The sequence below is a fragment of the Papio anubis genome, chromosome 8, assembly GCF_008728515.1.
Source record: "Papio anubis isolate 15944 chromosome 8, Panubis1.0, whole genome shotgun sequence".
NCBI classification, from domain to species: Eukaryota; Metazoa; Chordata; class Mammalia; order Primates; family Cercopithecidae; genus Papio; species Papio anubis.
The window spans coordinates 139361620-139380184 of record NC_044983.1 but is presented as its reverse complement, the minus strand read 5'-3'; the positions used below and the strand labels follow the sequence as shown (position 1 = coordinate 139380184).

At 48.9% G+C, this 18565-nt stretch overlaps 1 protein-coding gene across 10 annotated transcripts in view; it reads right to left on the bottom strand.

Annotated features, from left to right (window-relative positions):
* MROH1 (maestro heat like repeat family member 1) overlaps positions 1-18565 on the bottom strand; it is a 121645-nt gene that overhangs the window by 46899 nt on the left and 56181 nt on the right. For all 10 annotated transcript variants that reach the window (XR_004185985.1, XR_004185986.1, XM_031669872.1 and 7 more), the window contains exons 10-11: positions 18172-18250; positions 16846-16959 (exon numbers count right to left, since the gene is read on the bottom strand). Coding sequence is in view for 8 of the 10 variants with exons in the window: in XM_031669872.1 (XP_031525732.1) it covers positions 16846-16959; positions 18172-18250 (193 nt within the window). In the remaining 2 variants the exon portion in view is untranslated. The remainder of the gene's footprint in view (positions 1-16845; positions 16960-18171; positions 18251-18565) is intronic.

The window sequence follows — 18565 nt, the reverse complement described above, 5'->3', positions numbered from 1 at the left end:
GCGCCTGTAGTCCCAGCTACTCGGGAGGCTGAGGCAGGAGAATGGCGTGAACCCGGGAGGCGGAGCTTGAAGTGTGCCGAGATTGCACCACTGCACTCCAGCCTGGGCGACAGAGCGAGACTCCGTCTCAAAAACAAACGACAACAACAACAACAAAACCACAAAAATTAGCTAGGGGTAGTAGTGCACGCCTATAGTCCCAGCTACTCAGGAGGCCGAGGCATGAGAATCGTTTGAGCCCAGGAGTCGGAGGTTGCAGTGAGCTGACATCACACCACCACACTCTAGCCTGGGTCACAGAGTAAGATCCTGTCAAAACAGGGGAGGAGAGGGGAGTGGAGCAGGGAGGGGAGAAGGGGAAGGAAGAAGGGGAGAGGAGAAGGGGAGGGGAGAAGGGGAGGGGAGGGGAGTAGAGGGGAGTGGAGGGGAGGGGAGTAGAGGGGAGGGGAGGAGGGGAGAGGAGGGGAGAGGGGAGGAGGGGAGGGGAGGAGGGAAGGGGAGAAGGAGGGGAGGGGAGGGGAGAGGACCACTCTGAAGTTCAGTGAAGTTCAGAATTTCTGTTAATCAAAACAGTATGAAGAGAGCTGGAAGGACAGCCACTGTGGTGGACACAGCAAAGGGTGCAGGGAATTCCAACAAGTTGATGAGAACAACACTCATCAACAGAAAGATAAAAGATGTGAACAAAAATCCCAACTGTGAACACCCAAGCAACGCCACCGGGCTTCCCCGCTGGCCAGAGAGACACAGGATGACGGCCCGACGGGAATAGGCGCAGGAGTCCGGTGCAAAACCTCATGAGAGTAAGGACGCTGGAACAGGTGGAATGCTTGGAGGCTGCTGGAGAAGCTGGCATGGGGACGTTGGAAAACACCTCGTCTTCATCTAAAAGGCAGAGGATACATACACCTAAGACCCAACAAGTCCATCTCAGGTAATGTTCCTGCACCAGAGGAGCTCTGACACACGCAGGGCAGCCTGTTTATGACAGCAAACTGCCAAGAGCCTGAGCACACACCACACTAGGATAAGGGCTAATGGGGCGCTGGCTTCCAAGCCATGGGGCAGGACACAGCAATGGAAGTGAGCAGACGGGCACTAACACAGCCACCAGAGGAATCCTGACAACGCCCTACTGGACAAAGCGGTAAAACACAGAATACAGCAATATGATCCTATTTCTATAAAGTTCAGAAACCGGCAAGACCACATTATATTACTTAGGGACTCACACAATGGTGGCAAAACTAAAATAATACGGTCTGGTCCCACAAAAATTAGCCATGTGTGGTCGTGCACACTTGTCGTCCCAGCTCCTCGGGAGGCTGAGGTGCAAGAATCGCTTGAACCCGGGAGGCAGAGGCTGTAGTGAGCCAAGATCGTGCCACTGCACTCCAGCCTGGGTGACAGAGCGAGACCCTGTCTCAAAAGAAAAGAGAAGAGAAGAGAAAAAAGAAAAGAAAAGAGAAAAGAAGAGAAAAGAGAAAAGAAAAGAAAGGAAAGGAAAAGAAAAGAAAAAAGAAAAGAAAAGAGAAGAGAAAAGACAAGACAAGACAAGACAACCAACAATAAGGTCTGGTCCCTGAGAGTCAGTGACTGCCGTGGAAGGGCTGATGGGCTCAGCTCAAACACGACTTCTTAAACCCACCTGTGTGTTCTAAGAACTTTCAGCTTGGATAGGTTGAGCATCCCTTATCTGAAATGCTTGGGACCAGATGTGTTTCAGATTTTGGGGCCTTTCAGAGCTTGGAATATTTGCAAATACATAATGAGAGTTCCTGGAAATGGAACCCAAGTCCAAACACAAAGTTCATTTATGGTTCATATACACCTTATACACATAGCCTGGAGGTATTTCACACAGGATTTCTAAAATGTTGTGCACAAAACAAAGTTTGTGTACATTGAACTGTTAGAAAGCAAAGGTGCCACCTTTTAGCCATCCATGTGGACAATCTGTGGTTGTCTGCCACTCCCATCACTCCTGACTAAATTTATATGCTACCAGTAAGCAATCGTTTTGTTTTGTTTTTTTAAGTTATGGGATCTCACTATGTTGCCCAGGCTGTTCTCCAACTCTTGGACTCGATCCTCCTACTCTGGCCTCCAAAAACACAGGGATTCCTGGCATGAGCCACGACGCCCAGCTCAATAAGCAATCATTTTCTTTCACTTATTCACATATAAGAACTTAGCAGGAGGCCAGGCACGGTGACTCACGCCTGTAATCCCATCAGTTTGGGAGGCCAAGGCGGGTGGATCACGAGGTCAGGAGTTTGAGACCAGCCTGGCCAATATAGTGAAACCCCGTCTCTACTAAAGATACAAAAATTAGCCGGACATGGTGGTGGGTGTCTGTAATCCCAGCTACTCGGGAAGCTGAGACAGGAGAATCGCTTGAACCTGGGGGGAGGAAATTGCAGTGAGCTGAGATCGTGACACTGCACTCTAGCCTGGGCGACAGAGCGAGACTCAGGTTCCTGAGTAGCTGGGACTACAGGTGCCCGCCACCACCACGCCCGGCTAATTTTTTGTATTTTTAGTAGAGATGGGGTTTCACTGTGTTAACCAGGATGGTCTCGCTCTCCTGACCTCGTGATCCACCCGCCTCGGCCTCTCAAGGTGCTGGGATTATAGGCATGAGCCACTGCGCCAGGCTCTTTTTTTTTTTTTTTTTGAGACAGGGTTTCACTCTTGTTGCCCATGCTGGAGTGCAATGGTGCGATCTCGGCTCACTGCAATCTCCGCCTTCCAGGTTCAAGTGATTCTCCTGTCTCAGCCTCCCAAGTAGCTGGGATTAGAGCCTTGTGCCACCACACCTGGCTAATTTTGTACTTTTAGTAGAGACGGGGGTTTCATCATGTTGGTCAGGCTAGTCTTGAACTCCTGACCTCAAGTGATCTGCCCGTCTGGGCCTCCCAAAGTGCTGGGATTACAGGCATGAGTCACTGCGCCCGGCCCATGTTTCATTTTTAGGTGAGAAGAAACCTCAGATGCAGCTGAGGGACCAGGAAGTGGTCCTCTAGGGAGGAGAGGCATTCTGCCAGATGCTTTTCAGAATGATTCCTCCAGGGCCATCTGCCTCACTAACAATGGTTTTTGTCTTACACATCACTCTGATTTTGTACACTGCCATAGTTTCTTTCTCTGTTACAAGTCCCGCTGCTGCAGCTCTTCAGTAAGCCCATCGCACAGTCAACATGGTGTTTCTGCACATTTTCTGTAGTGTTAAGGTCATTTTCATCATGATGTCAGTGTTCAAAAAGTCTCGAACTTTGGAACGTTTGTGATTTCTAACTTTTCGATTACAGACACTCAACCTGTATTTGTATTTCCCAATAAAAGACTAAAAAGTTTGATGGTTAATAGTGAGTGTTAATTAGATTGAAGGATATGAAGTATCATTCCTGGGTGTGTCTGTGAGGGTGTTGCCAAAGGAGATTAACATTTGAGTCAGTGGACTGCGAGAGGCAGACCCAGCCTCAATCTTGGTGGGCACCGTCTAATCAGCTGCCAGCATGGCTAGGATAAATGTGGGAAGAAGAATATGGAAAGACTAGACTGGCTTAGCCTCCCAGCCTGCATCTTTCTCCTGTGCTGGATGCTTCCTGCCCTCCAACATCGGACTCCAGGTTCTTCAGCTGTGGGACTGGGACTGGCTTCCTTGCTCCTCAGCTTGCAGACGGCCTATTGCGGGACCTTGTGATCGCGTGAGTCAATACTCCTTAATAAACTCCCCTTCATATACACATTTATCCTATTAGTTCTGTCCCTCTAGAGAACCCTAACACAATAAGTTGAAGAATACAAACAAACAACCCAATAGAACAATGGACCTGAGCCATGAGCAGTTGCCTCCCAGAAGAGGAGACAAGGGGAACAATGGCTGGGGTGGCCGCGGCCCCTTACGAGAATGCAGAACACAAGCAAGCCAGGGTGCGGCTGAGGATTCAGGCCCATTCGGGCCCATGTCCCTGAGATTCAAGACAACAAACGAACTGAAAAGCACAAAAGTTACGGTCACCGATAACATTTCACATGCACTGGGGTTTACCTGCAATATTTTATTCACTCCTCAAGTTTATGGGGAGGCCAACTCCCTGCCAGGCCCTTTACAAGGCAGATGGGGCCTGCCCTCAAGTGGCTTCTGTCCTAATGGAAAAGATACAAAGACAACTGGACAGTAAATAAGATCACCACAGACTGTGGCGGCATCAGGAGAGGAGCCGACAAGAGGCTGAGAAACATACTCATGGGGGTGTCGCATTGGAAGAGGGGGGTCAGCACCAAGGGCTATTCTGAAAAGTGACACTGAAGCTAAGACTCAAAGGAAGAGAGCTGGCTATGTGGGAGCCACAGAAAGATTCCAGGCTGGAAGAGCCTCCAACATCAGGCGGCCGAGTGTGGCCAAGGAGGGGTCCATAGTAGGAGGATGGCCCAGGGAGCTGGTGGGAGCAGAAAGGCCGTGGTGAGGAGCAGGGCTCTGTTCCAACTATAGGGCACTGCAGGACCAACGTCAGCATATTCTAGTGAAATTACCGTGTTTTAAAGAAAAAGAAGAACATCTTTTGGACATCAGAAAACAAAAACAAAACAAAGAAACAAAACAAAACAAAAAAACCATGGCATCGGCCGGGCGCAGTGGCTCAAGCCTGTAATCCCAGCACTTTGGGAGGCCGAGGCGGGCGGATCATGAGGTCAGGAGATCGAGACCATCCTGGCTAACATGGTGAAACCCCGTCTCTACTAAAAATACAAAAAAAAACTAGCCAGGCGTGGTGGCGGGTGCCTGTAGTCTCAGCTACTCAGGAGGCTGAGGCGGGAGAATGGCGTGAACCCGGGAGGCGGAGCTTGCAGTGAGCTGAGATCACGCCACTGCACTCCAGCCTGGGAGCACAGCGAGACTCCGTCTCAAAAAAAAAAAAAAAAAAAAAAAAACAACCATGGCATCGAAGAAGATAGAAAATTAGATTATCATCAGACTTGGATAACAATGCTTTATGCCAGAATAGGGTTGCCAGATAAAATATGGGATGCTCAGTTAAATTTGAATTTCAGATAAACAACAAAAATTTTTTTCTTTTTGAGACAGAGTCTTGCTGTGTTGCCCAGGCTGGAGTGCAGTGTGTGATCTTGGCTCACTGCAACCTCTGCCTCCCAGGCTCAAGTGATCCTCCTGCTTCAGCCTCCCGAATAGCTGGGATTATAGGCACCTGCCACCACACCCAGCTAATTTTTGGTTTTTCTTTTTTTTTTTTTTTGAGATGGAGTCTCGCTCTGTCGCCCAGGCTGGAGTGCAGTGGCACGATCTCCTCTCACTGCAAGCTCTGCCTCCCAGGTTCCTGCCATTCTCCTGCCTCAGCCTCCCGAGTAGCTGAGACTACAGGCGCCCGCCACCGCGCCCGGCTAATTTTTTGTATTTTCAGTAGAGACGGGGTTTCACCATGTTAGCCAGGATGGTCTCGATCTCCTGACCTCGTGATCCGCCTGCCTCAGCTTCCCAAAGTGCTGGGATTACAGGCGTGAGCCACTGCTCCTAGCCCAGCAAATCATGTTTTCAGTACAAAAATGACCCACACAATATTTGGGGCGGCCTGTTTATTCGTTTTTGCTAAATCTGGCAACTCTCTGCCAGAAGAACATGGAATAACTTATTTAAGACACTCAAGGAAATGTCAACCAAGAATCCTGTAACCAGCAAAACCATCAACTACAAAAGGCACAAGAAACCATGATCAGCAAGCGTGAGGTCGAGGATCATGTTCCCATGAGCCCTTCCCATGGAACCTACAGAGAATGAGCTTTGGACAAGAGTGGCAGAGAGCCGCGAACAGAGGATAGGGCTGGGCGCCACATGGGCAGTCGCCTGCAGAACCAACACCAAGAAGGCAGAGAAGGGACAGCATGGGATGTAACACCATGGTGACTCAAACAACAGACGCAGGGCGTGGCTGTTAGATCAGCAGGCTGTGGAGGAGCACGTGCAGGGCAGTCCTCATGTTTCAGTCACGTGACTGGTGATGGCGACATCAGTGTTATTCTGGTGTTAGTGCTGCCTGTGTAACAGAGATCAAACAAATGGTAATTATGGGATAGTCTGATTCTATTAACCTTGAGAACTAGATTTTTGAGAACAGAGATAGAGATGTAATGAAAAAGAGGTTAGATGCAGTGGCTCACGCCTGTAATCCCAACACTCTGGGAGGCTGAGGCAGGTGGATCACTTGAGACCAGGAGCTCAAGATCCGTCCGGCCAACATGGTGAAACCCCATCTGTACAAAAAACACAAAAATTAACTGGGTGTGGTGGTGCATGCCTGTCGTCCCAGCTACTAGGGAGGCCGGGGCACGAGAATCGCTTGAACCTGCAAAGCAGAGGTTGCAGTGAACCACAATCCCACCACTGCACTCCAGCCTGGGGAACAGAGCAAGACTATCTCAAAAAAAAAAAAAAAGATGTAACAGAAAAGAGGAAAATCTCTGAGACCCATATGTTGAACTGGAAATATCAACATGAACTCATAAGGTATTTTTTCTATCTACTGATAGAGATATTTCCTAGCTCTGTCTACTGAAAAATCCCAGGAATAACCATCCAGAAGTACTGAGCCTTCCAGAAACAGACTACTGTCTTAAAAGGCAACTTCTTGGCTAGGTGCAGTGACTCAAACCTGTAATGCCAGTACTTTGGAAGGCCGAGGCAAGTGGACCACTTGAGCCCAGGAGTTCAGAACTAGCCTGGGCAACACAGTGAGACCCCATCTCTACAAAAAATAGAAAAATTAGCCAGGCATGGTGGTGTGCACCTGCAAGTCTCAGCTACTTGGCAGGCTGAGATAGGAGGATCCCTTAAGCCCAGGAGGTTAGGGTTGCAGTGAGCCATGTTTGAGCCGCTACACTCCAGCCTGGGTGACAAAATGAGACCCTTTCTGAAAAACAAAAACAAAAAAACCCTGCAGCTTCTCACTAAAAGGAACCAGGGCTATTTTTGTAGAAATGGCCAATTCCAGGTCTAAAGAAAGAAAGAAATGAAAGAAGCCTAAAACATGAGCTGCCGAAGACCAGCAGGGCTGTGTCCGAGGGATTCAGATCTCAAGAGGCTGCCACTTGCCAAAGATGAGACAATCTGAGCTTCGATAATGGTGATGACTGCACTGCATTGAAGCCATCAAACGCGTCTTACCAAACCACCTTTGGAGGGTGACAGGAAGCTAATCCACTACCTTGAAAACTGATAAAAACACAAAAGAATCAAGGGCTGAACCTGCCTTTCTTTTTCTTTTCTTGAGATGGAATTGCACTCTTGTCGCATAGGCTGGGGTGCAGTGTTGCAATCTTGGCTCACTGCAACCTCTGCCTCCTGGGTTCAAGCGATTCTCTTGCCTCAGCCTCCTGGATAGCTGGGATTACAGGCGCACGTCACCATGCCCAGCTAATTTTTGTATTTTTAGTAGGGAGGGGGTTTCACCATGTTGGTCAGGCTGGTTTTGAACTCCTGACCTTGTGATCCACCTGCCTCGGCCTCCCAAAGTGCTGGGATTACAGGTGTGAGCCACTGCGCCCGGCCAACTCTGCCTTTCTTACATGAACCATACCTCTGGGTAACCACATGGTACCTGGGGCAAGTATCTCTTTGTCAAGGTGTTCCACTTAATCAATGAAAAAAATGATAGAATTACATTATCATCTTCCCACCAATTAATTAATGGGTACAGGCATTCAGCATCAATGCTGCTAAGACTGATGTTCAAAAGAGAGAATACCACGTATTACATGACCCCTATTGTCTTGCCCAAGGGACTGAGCTTGAGTCTGAATCTGTTTCTGAATTCAGTTGCCAATGTGCTAGAAATTCAGATGGCAGAGAAACACGTTGACTTGCACCTTGACAATGCAGTCAGCAAAACTCAACGATGAACAAATCCACAGAACAAACAGCCAGGTTCTTCTACAGATAAATTATGAGAGAAAGAGAAGAACAGAGGGGAACCTGTAGCTTATGAGGGACTTAAATATGGGGAGCTGCTGTTTCACAGGCACAGAGTTTCAGTTTTGCAAGATGAAAAGAGTTCTGGAGGTGGATGGTGGTGACAGTTGCCTGACAATGAGAATGTACTTAACACTACTGAAGCATTTGCTTAAAAATGATTAAGATGCCAAATTTTATGTTACATGTATTTTACCACACTAAAAATAAAATCACCAATGGTCAAGCCTCCAAAAAAAGACTTAAATCTATGTAAAAATATATTTATATATTATCTTTACATAAATTTGTGTGTGTGTGTGTGTGTATATATATATATATAGAGAGAGAGAGAGAGAGACAGAATCTCCGTCTGTCACCTGGACTGGAGTGCAGTGGCACGATCTTGGCTCACTGCAACTGCTGCCGCCCGGGCTCAAGCGATTCTCACGTCTCAGCCTCCTGAGTAGCGGGACAGGTGTGTCACTATACTCAGCTAATTTTTGCATTTTTAGTAGAGACGGGGTTTCATCATGTTGCCCAGGCTGGTTTCGAACTCCTGGCCTCAAGCGATCTGCCCGCTTTGTCCTCCCAACGTGCTGGGATTACAGGTGTGAACCACCGCATAGGGCATGTCTATGTAGTGGTGTAATCTCGGCTCACTGCAACCTCCCCGTCCCAGGTTCAAGCAATTCTCCTGCCTTAGCCTCCCAAGTAGCTGGGATTACAGGCACCTGCCACCACGCTCGCTAATTTTTGTATTTTTAGTAGAGACGGGGTTTCCCTATATTGGCCAGGCTGGTCTCAAATTCCTGACCTCAAGTGATCCGCCCCCCTCAGGCTCCCAAAGTGCTACAATTACAGGTGTGAGCCACCGCACCCGGCCATAGGTAAGCTTTTAAAGTGGACACAACTAATAAAGGAAGCGATTACTATAAAAATCAGGATAGCTGTTACTTACTGGGGAGTGAAGAACTGTGACTGGAATAGGATGCAAGGAGGGGAGTCTCAGTGGCAACTTGAATCCAAAAGACCTGGTGGTAGATCTGATGTTGTTGTCTTAGAATGATGTATTAAGTTACACATTTGTTTTATGTGGTTTCTACATTTCCTTCCCTCCTTCCTTCTTTTTTTTTTTTTTTTTTTTTGAGACAGGGTCTCACTCTGTAGCCAAGGCTGAAATGCAGTGGCACCGTCACAGCTCACTGCAGCCTCAACCTCCTGGGCTCAGGTGATCCTCTCACCTCAGTCCCCAGAGTAGTTGGAACTACAGATGCATGCTACCACACCCAGCTAACTTTTTTTATTTTTAGTAGAGACAGGGTTTCAACATGATTTTCAGCCTAGTCTCAAACTCCTAGGATCAAGCGATCTTGCCTGTCGCGGCATCCCAAAGTGCTAGGATTACAGGCGTGAGCCACTGTGCTCTTTCATGATTTCTTTTATACTAACAATTTTTCTTTTCTTTCTTTTTTTTTTTTTGAGACTGAGTCTCATTCTGTCACCCAGGTTGGAGTGCAGTGGCACCATCTCGTCTCACTGCAAGCTCTGCCTCCTGGGTTCACACCATTCTCCTGCCTCAGCCTCCCAAGTAGCTGGGACTACAGGCGCCTGCCACCACGCCCGGCTAATTTTTTGTATTTTTAGTAGAGACGGAGTTTCACCATGTTAGCCAGGATGGTCTCGATCTCCTAACCTCGTGATCCACCCACCCTGGCCTCCCAAAGTGCTGGGATTACAGGCGTGAGCCACCGTACCCGGCCTATACTAACGATTTTTCAATAGGGATGAACAATCTTGAAGACGAAAAAAAGTTGAAGGACATCCTCTATGAGATTTAAAGACTTACAATAAAACTAAAACAATTAAGAAAGTGTGATATTGGCCTATAATCTCAGCACTTTGGGAGGCTGAGGCGGGCAGATCACTTGAGTCCAGGAGTTCGAAACCAGCCTGACCAACGTGACCAACATGGTGCAACTCCGTCTCCACTAAATATACAAAAAAAACAAAAACAAAAAAAAGCAAAAAAAAAAAAAAAACGGCTGAGCGCATTGGCTCATGCCTGTAATCCCAGCACTTTGGGAGGCTGAGAGGCAGGTGGATCACCTGAGATCAGGAGTTCAAGACCAGTCTGGCCAACACGGTGAAACCCCATCTCTATTAAAAATACAAAAATTAGCCGGGCATGGTGGTGCATGCCTGTAATTCCAGCTACTCAGGAGCCTGAGGCAGGAGAATCGCTTGAACCCAGGAGGCAGAGGCTGCAGTGAGCCGAGGTCATGCCATTGCACTCCAGCCTGGGTGACAGAGTTTCAAAAAAGAAAAAAAAAAGTGTGATATTGGTGTGAGGAAAGAATACAGTCCTGAAATATGCCTACTAATATATGATGCTCTATATTAGTAGGCATATAATTGTGGCCTCAAAATTCATTTGTGCAAATCCCAACCCCTGTACCTCGGAATGTGACCTTATTTGGAAATAGTCACTGCAGAATTAATGAGTTAAGTTGAGACGGGGTCACACTGGAGTAGGGTGGGCCCTTCATCCAATATGGCTGGTGCCCTTATAAAAGGGGGATACAGGGATACAGACAGGCACACAGGAAAAATGCACATGAAGATAAAACAGAGATCAGGGTAATAGTAAAAAAAAAAAAAAACCCATCACCCAGTCTGTGGTACTTTGTTACTGCAGCTGTTAAATTCATACATAAGGTTACCTGATCTTCTACCAAGGCACAGAAGCAATTCAATGGAGAAAGTAAAGTCTTTTCAACAATCGAGACTGGACCACCTGGACATCCACATAAAAATAACCTTGCAGGCTGGGTGCAGTGGCTCACACCTGTAATCCCAGCACTTTGGAAGGTGGAGGTGGGCCGATCACTTGAGGTCAAGAGTTTGAGACCAGCCTGGCCAACACGGTGAAACCCCGTCTCTACTAAAAATACAAAATTAGCTGGGCATGGTGGCACATGCCTGTAATCCCAGATACTCGGGAGGCTGAGGCAGGAGAATCGCTTGAACCTGGGAGGTGGAAGCCTCAGTGAGCTGAGATTGCACCACTGCACTCCAGCCTGGGCAACAACAGCGAAACTCTGTCTCAAAAAAAAAAAATAGTAATTATAAAAAATAACCTTGCCCCCTACATTTCAACCACACTCAAACATTAGTAAAAGATGAATCATAGACATAAATTTGCAAATGCAAACAATAAAGCATCTAAAAGAAAATATAGAAGAATATCTTCATGACTTCTGGGCAGGCAAAGGTTTCTTAGACATAAAGGTACTAATCACAAAAACATATATTTATATCTCTATGTATCCAATAAAGAACACTACAAAATAATCATAATAAAACGACAAACAACCCAGTTGTTAAATGAACAACAGCTGGGCATGGTAGTGCACTCCTGTAACCCAGGCTACTCTAGAGGCCGGGGCAGAAGGATCACTTGAGCCCAGGAGGCCGAGGATGCAGTAAGCTATGATCACAGCACTGCATTCTAGCTTTGGTAACGTAGTGAGACCCTGTCTCTGTCAATCAATCAAAATGGGCAAAAGATCTGAACAGGGGTTGGGCGTGGTGGCTCATGCCTGTAATCCCAGCACTTTGGGAGGCCGAGGTGGGTAAATCATGAGGTCAAGAGATCAAGACCATCCTGGCCAACATGGTGAAACCCCGTCTCTACTAAAAATACAAAAATTAGCTAGGCTTGGTGGCGGGCGCCTGTAGTCCTAGCTACTTGGGAGGCCGAGGCAGGAAAAGCGCTTGAACCTGGGAGGCAAAGGTTGCAGTGAGCCAAGATCGCACCACTGCACTCCAGCCTGGTGACAGAGCAAGACTCCATCTCAAAAAACAACAACCGCCCCGCCCCCCCAAAAAAGACCTGAACAGGAACTTCAGCACACAAATACATCTGAAGGTTGGCCAGGTGCAGTGGCTCAAGCCTGTAATCCCAGCACTTTGGGAGGCCGAGACGGGCAGATCACGAGATCAGGAGATCGAGACCATCCTGGCTAACATGATGAAACCCCGTCTCTACTAAAAAATACAAAAAACTAGCTGGATGAGGTGGCGGGCGCCTGTAGTCCCAGCTACTGGGGAGGCTGAGGCAGGAGAATGGCATGAACCCAGGAGGTGGAGCTTGCAATGAGCCGAGATCGCACCACTGCACTCCAGCCTGGGTGACAGAGCAAGACTCTGTCTCCAAAAACAAACAAACAAACAAACAAACAAACAAAGATGTATGCATTTTACTGCATTTCTATTGAAGATTATGTTCAATTTCAGAAAATAAAATTCTGGAAGAAAATATGACTGGAGGCCAAAAGTTTTTAAAAGATTTGATTTATAAAACTATGTAAGATAGGCACAATGACACAACACACACGTAACAGGGAATCCCAAAGAAGACTTCCGAAGTCATGGAGTACTGAAATGCTGTGACACAAAACCCAGGTCTATTGAGATAAAACAGAATTGACACACATGCTGCATGGGTACTCTACGGACCTAGGGGGAAATCAACTCAGAATAGCCAGCACTGAGACACAGTAAAATTTCCAGTTTTAAAATATAAAAATAGCCCGTCGGATCACAAGGTCAGGAGATCGAGACCATCCTGGCTAACACGGTGAAACCCCGTCTCTACTAAAAAATACAAAAAACTAGCCGGGCGCAGTGGCGGGCGCCTGTAGTCCCAGCTACTCGGGAGGCTGAGGCAGGAGAATGGCGTGAACCCGGGAGGCGGAGCTTGCAGTGAGCTGAGATCCGGCCACTGCACTCCAGCCTGGGCGGCAGAGCGAGACTCCGTCTCAAAAAAAAAAAAAAAAAAAAAAAAAAAAAAAAAAAAATAGCCCGTAATCCTGGCATGCATGCGTGTGTGTATGTGTGTGTGTGTGTGTGTACGTGTGTATGCAAAGGATTTATATATATATAAAAATCCTTTGGGCATCTAGGCAGAAAAGACGAAATCATTTATAAGGAAAATCACAGTCAAATCAGATAGTCAGCAATGAGTTATCAATATCAGTAATAGATTCTAGAAGACAAGAAAGCAACATATGAAGATACGTCAGACTTTTATACCCAGCAACTTAAACTGAGATGGCCTGGTGTCTGTCTAACACGAGAAACGGCTCTCTGGACCATGGACTGAAAGAATGACATCCAGGGACCAACCACGGCCTCAACTTGCAATCATGTTCCAATATTTTCATTGAAAACTTGATGACTTCTGGCTGGGTGAAATGGCTCACGCTTGTAATCCCAGTACTTTGGGAGGCCAAGGTGGGAGGACTGCTTGAGCCCAGGAGTTGGAGACCAGCCTGGGCAACAAAGCAGGACCTCATAACACACCCACAAAAATGGCTAAAATTAAAGACCAGCCAATGTTGGTGAGGACATGAAGCAAAAATGCTCATAAGCCACTTGTGAGACATAAGGTGTGGGGTATAAATTGGGGTATAAACAGCTACTTTGGAAAAACAGAAGGGTTTATGTACACAACTTGAACACACACACACTTTATAACCCGAAATTCGACATCTAGGTCAACACTAACTGTGTAAAGGACAAATGTTAATAGTGGATTATGCATTAACAGTTAAATACGGGATAGAGCCATTTACCCATCACAGGCAGAATGAATCACTGTAATAGATAATTCACTGGAATCCTTCACAGGAATGAAAATAAATGAACTGTACTATATGTATAAATTTCACCAAGAGAATACTGAGGAAAAGAAGCCAGATACAAAATTATTTACACCGTACAATTCTCTTTGCACAACATCCCAAAACAGTAACACTATCTACTATTGTTAGAAGTCACCCCTTCCAAGGGGCTTGAGAGTGCCATCCCTGGGTGTTGTTGATGTCCCATTTCTTTACCTGGTTGGTGAATAAATACAAAGGATCACTGTGTGATTACTCATGGAGCTGAACAGTTAACATGTGTACATTTTTCTATATGCGTATTATACTTCAAAATAAAAATAATTAAAAATGACATAGATGGCTTAGGTGCCCATCTCACTTCTGTAATCCCAGCACTTTGGGAGGCCAAGGAAGGAGGATCACTTGAACCCGGGAGTTCGAGACCAGCCTGGGCAACATAAGGAGACCCCATTTCTACAAAAATACAAAAATATTGGCAGAATGTGCTGGTGCATACCTGTAGTCTCAGCTACTTGGGAGGCTGAGGTGGGAGAATTGCTTGAGCCCAGGAGTTCAAGGCTGCAGTGAGCTATGATTGCACCACTGCATTCCAGCCTGGGTGAAAGAACGAGACCTTGTCTCAAAACAAAACCAAAAAATGACACAGATGCATATGTGCTGATGTTAAAAGTTATCTAAGATATACTAGCAAGTGAAAAAAGCATGTTTTGAAGTATGTCATTTGGTTAAAATATTTCCTTGCGTACATGCATTTGTACATATGTAAATGCACAGAGAAAGAACTTCAAGGAAAAAATGAAACGTGGGGAAAACAAAGTGAAAGCTGAAAAGCATAAATGTGATTGATGAATTAACAAAGGGAAGCTGAGCATGGTTAATCCCATGAAATGTTGAACTTCTGAATGGAAAAACGCATCTCTAACAAGAGCATGGGCACTAAGAATTCCATAAGAATTTCACTTCAGATGCCAACCTCATCAAGTAAATGGGGAGAAGAGCACCTGCCTCAAGGGTTACTTCTACCACCCGAGGCTGAGTGCACGCTGCTGATGCAGATGCTTTACTTTCTGTGGGGCTGCCACACGCGCCATGCCTCTGAGGCTCCCTTCCCCAAGGACCACTGACCACAGCAGCCCCTCTGTGTGAAAGCTGCAGGCACTCTCCTCTCAGACCCTCCACGGAGAGCCCGCGCTTCCCTCCTTTCCCCTCCACAGAGGGGGCGCCTCCCTCCCTGCCCCATCACACAGAGCGGGGGCTCCCCTCCCAACCCCTCCACGGAGAGCCCAGGCTTCCTTCTCTTCCCCTCCACAGAGCAGGCGCTCCTCTCCAGGCCCCTCCACAGAAGGGACTCTCCCCTCCCAACCCCTCCACAGAGAGCGGGCACTCCCCTCCCCACTCCTCCACACAGAGCAGATGCTCCTCTCTGGGCCCCTCCACAGACGGGGCGCTCCCCTCCCAACCCCTCCACACAGATCGGGTGTGCCCCTCCCCACCCCCAGCATCCAGACAGCCCACCGCAGCACCACCCTGGGCTCTGAAATCTGGACAGGCCCAAAGCAGCAGGACCTCAGGCTGCTTCTGGTGGGGCAAGGGCCGCAGAGGGTGTCCTGAGGTGCCTGCACCTGATTCTTAGCCTGGTGACATTCGCACTGTGGCCCCTTCTGCCCCTGTCCTCCCTTGGCCCTGCTTTCTGTTTTTTTTTTTTTTTTTTTTTAACTTTTATTTTTTTGAGACAGAGTATTGCTCTGCTGTCCAGGCTGGAGTGCAGTGGCGCCATCTCGGCTCACTGCAACCTCCGGAGGCCTTCTAGGTTTAAGCAATTCTCCTGCCTCAGCCTCCCACGTAGCTTGGATTACAGGTGCCCGCCACCATGCCAGGCTAATTTTTTTTTTTTTTTTTTTGTATTTTTAGTAGAGACAGGGTTTCACCATGTTGGCCAGGCTGGTATTGAACTCTGACCTCAAGTGATCTGCCCGCCACAGCCTCCCAAAGTGCTGGGATTACAGGCGTGAGCCACTCCCCAGCCAGCCCTGCTGCTTTCTCAAGCTGCTCCTACATGTCCCAGAACTCTATGTGCCTTCCTCAGTGGCTGCTGTTTGCATCCCAGCACCTGACAGTGAACCTCACAGGACAGGGGGCAGTGCTCCGCTTCTGAAAAGGGCAGACAGAAAATATTTTAGGCTTTGTGGGTCACATGTGGTCCCTTTGTTGCTTTTATAACAGGCTGAGCACGGGCAGACTGCAGGGCTGGCGGGCCATGGCCACTGTGCACTGACCTGCGGAAGAGCCATGCTGGAAACCACAAGCTCACCTGTGAAAAATAGTATGTTTTCAGGATTATCACTAATCACTTCAATTAGCCTTAAGGATGGGTACGGTGGCTCACACCTGCAATCCCAGCACTTTGGGAGGCCAGGTGGGCAGATCACCAGGTCAGGAGATTGAGACCATCCTGGCCAACATGGTGAAACCCTGTCTCTAAAAAAAATACAAAAATTAGCTGGGCCTGGTGGCGCACCCCTGTAGTTCCAGCTACTCGGGAGGCTGAGGCTGGAGAATGGTATGAACCCGGGAGGTTGCAGTGAGCCGAGATTGCGCCACTGCACTCCGGCCTGGCGACAGAGCAAGACCAGGTCTAAAAAAAAAAAAGAAAAAGAAAATAAAAAATTAGCCTTAAAACAAGGAAACGTGAATTTTTTACTGTAATTGTGAAGAAACCATCACACATACATAAACTGAGGGACATTCTACAAAACAGTTGGCCTCCTCATCCCTTAAAAAGAGTAAAAAGGCTCCTCTTGGGCAAAGAAGTCTAAGAGACAACCAAACTAAACCAAAGTATGTCTCTGAATAGATCCCAGAGTGAGCTAGAGCAGTGGGCTCAGGGATGGCTGTCTTAGGCTCTGGGAGCCCTCAGAGCCACGGTCACATGGGGAGTGTGGCCACGCATGGTGTCTGCAGCCAGCTGTCAAAGCAAGTGTGAGCCACCACCATCTGGTGAAGGGTAGAAAGGTACCACCCATGCAACTTTCCAAGAAGTTTAGAATTTTGCAAAATAGAAAGTAGGAAGTCTTTCCAGAGAATGCAAAGCAGGATGGTGCTTTCACCTAGAGGGACAAAATCTGCCGGGACCTGCTCCATCCTGGACACGGCCAGGGGCGGCGGCCGGGCTAGCATGGAGGCACTCACCAGCCGAGTTGATGACATGTCGGACCACCTGCAGGGTGCCCACGCGGGTCCTCTCATTGCTGGTGTCCAGCCTGGGCAGCAGGAAGGCCAGTAGGCGGTCAGGCAAGCTGCAGGCTACAGGGCAACAGGTACAGATTAGGCTCCATGTCATCTTGTTCATCCCTATACACAGCGTCCACCTACTCTCCAGCACAGGGGAGGAGCCAGGACAGAGTTGCTGTGTGAAGGTGAGAAGCTGGGGCCACCTAATCACTGGGCCTGGCTCCGATGCCCTTGTCTAAGGCAGGGTTGGAGCACGTGTGGTCCTTAGCCCACAGCGCCAGCACCACCCAGAGCATGCCGGGACTTAGATCTTGGCCCACCCACACACCGGTGCTTGTTTCAGCATCTCCAGCTCGCAAGGCGGCCTGCGAGAGGGCCCTCAGTGGCCCTTCTTGACTCTCCTGGCTCTAGACCAGTCTAAGACTCAAGGGGACTCGAGCTGTCAAGCACACAGACCCCCAGCCCAAGCAGGGCTAACAGCCCAAGCTCCAGGAGCCCTCTGGCAACGACTGCAGCAGCCTCCTTATCAGTACTTCACGGACCAGACCATCCCCCTTCCAGGTGGGCTCTGGAGGCCTGCTCTGCCTGGGTATCAGACCTGTGGTCCCTCTGCCCACCACACCCCTGCCCCCAGCCTGGCTGCAGTCAGTCTCCCCACACCCCTCCTGCGGATCTTGTGTAAGGGCAGATGCTCATGCAGGTGGGGGACCCGAGGCCCGACCAGCTCAAGGGAGATGCCAATGCTGTGGCCCCAGCAGGGTGACAGCCCCAAGTGCAAGCAGGGTCCCTCCTCACACCATCTGCTGCCCCTCCAGGATGGCTATGAGGGCCTGTGCAGGGCACAGGGACAGCATCCAGTGGGGGTGGTGACAGGATGCATGGCACCTCCAGGTGGGTCATGGGAGGCCGGCAGGTAACCAGGGCCAGCAGCCACATGCCACCTGGGGGAGTAGAGAGCAGGCCATGGAGCCAGAGATTGGGTGTGGAGGAATAGGTAGGCGGGGAGCAAGTAGGGGAACGCGGGGACTGGACCATTAGTGGAGGCGCCCAAGGATTTGGGCAGGTCAGCAGCTCCTCGGAGGAGAACAACGTTCCAGGCTGCAGCCGCTGCCCAGGCCCTGGTTCAGAGAACTCTGGAGCCACAGGTAGGCCCAGGAGAGGTGGAAACAGGGGCCTCCTCATCCCAGACCAGGACCCCAGCCACCACCATCCTCCACATGCAGCAGGTGGTGACCCCATGAGTCTCCGCAGATGCCTGTGGGCAAGGTTGGGCCCACCACTCACCCAGCACAGTGAAGCAGCGCAGCACCTCCTTCTGGTTGCTCATCACCAGGGGGCTTGAGGACTCCACCGGCACACAGATCTGCTCCAGGAACAGGGCAGAGGTTACAGACCAGAGAGGCCAGAAGGAAGGATTCCCTCCCTTTGACGATTCTGGGCCTGGGCAGCTGGGCAGAGGGCTCTGGGTTTCCACCCCATGCCTATAGCAAGCAGCAGGCACTCCAGGCTCTTTCTCACCCAAGCCCTGGGTGCAGGACAGTCTCATCCCCTGTAATCAGAGGCGCTCCAGGGACCAGCCCCATCTCCTTACGGTGGGGGAGAGGGAGACGGGCAGCAACAGGCAGACACACAGCTGCTGTCAAGTCTCCAGGGAAACATCGTGCTCCTGCCACCCTCC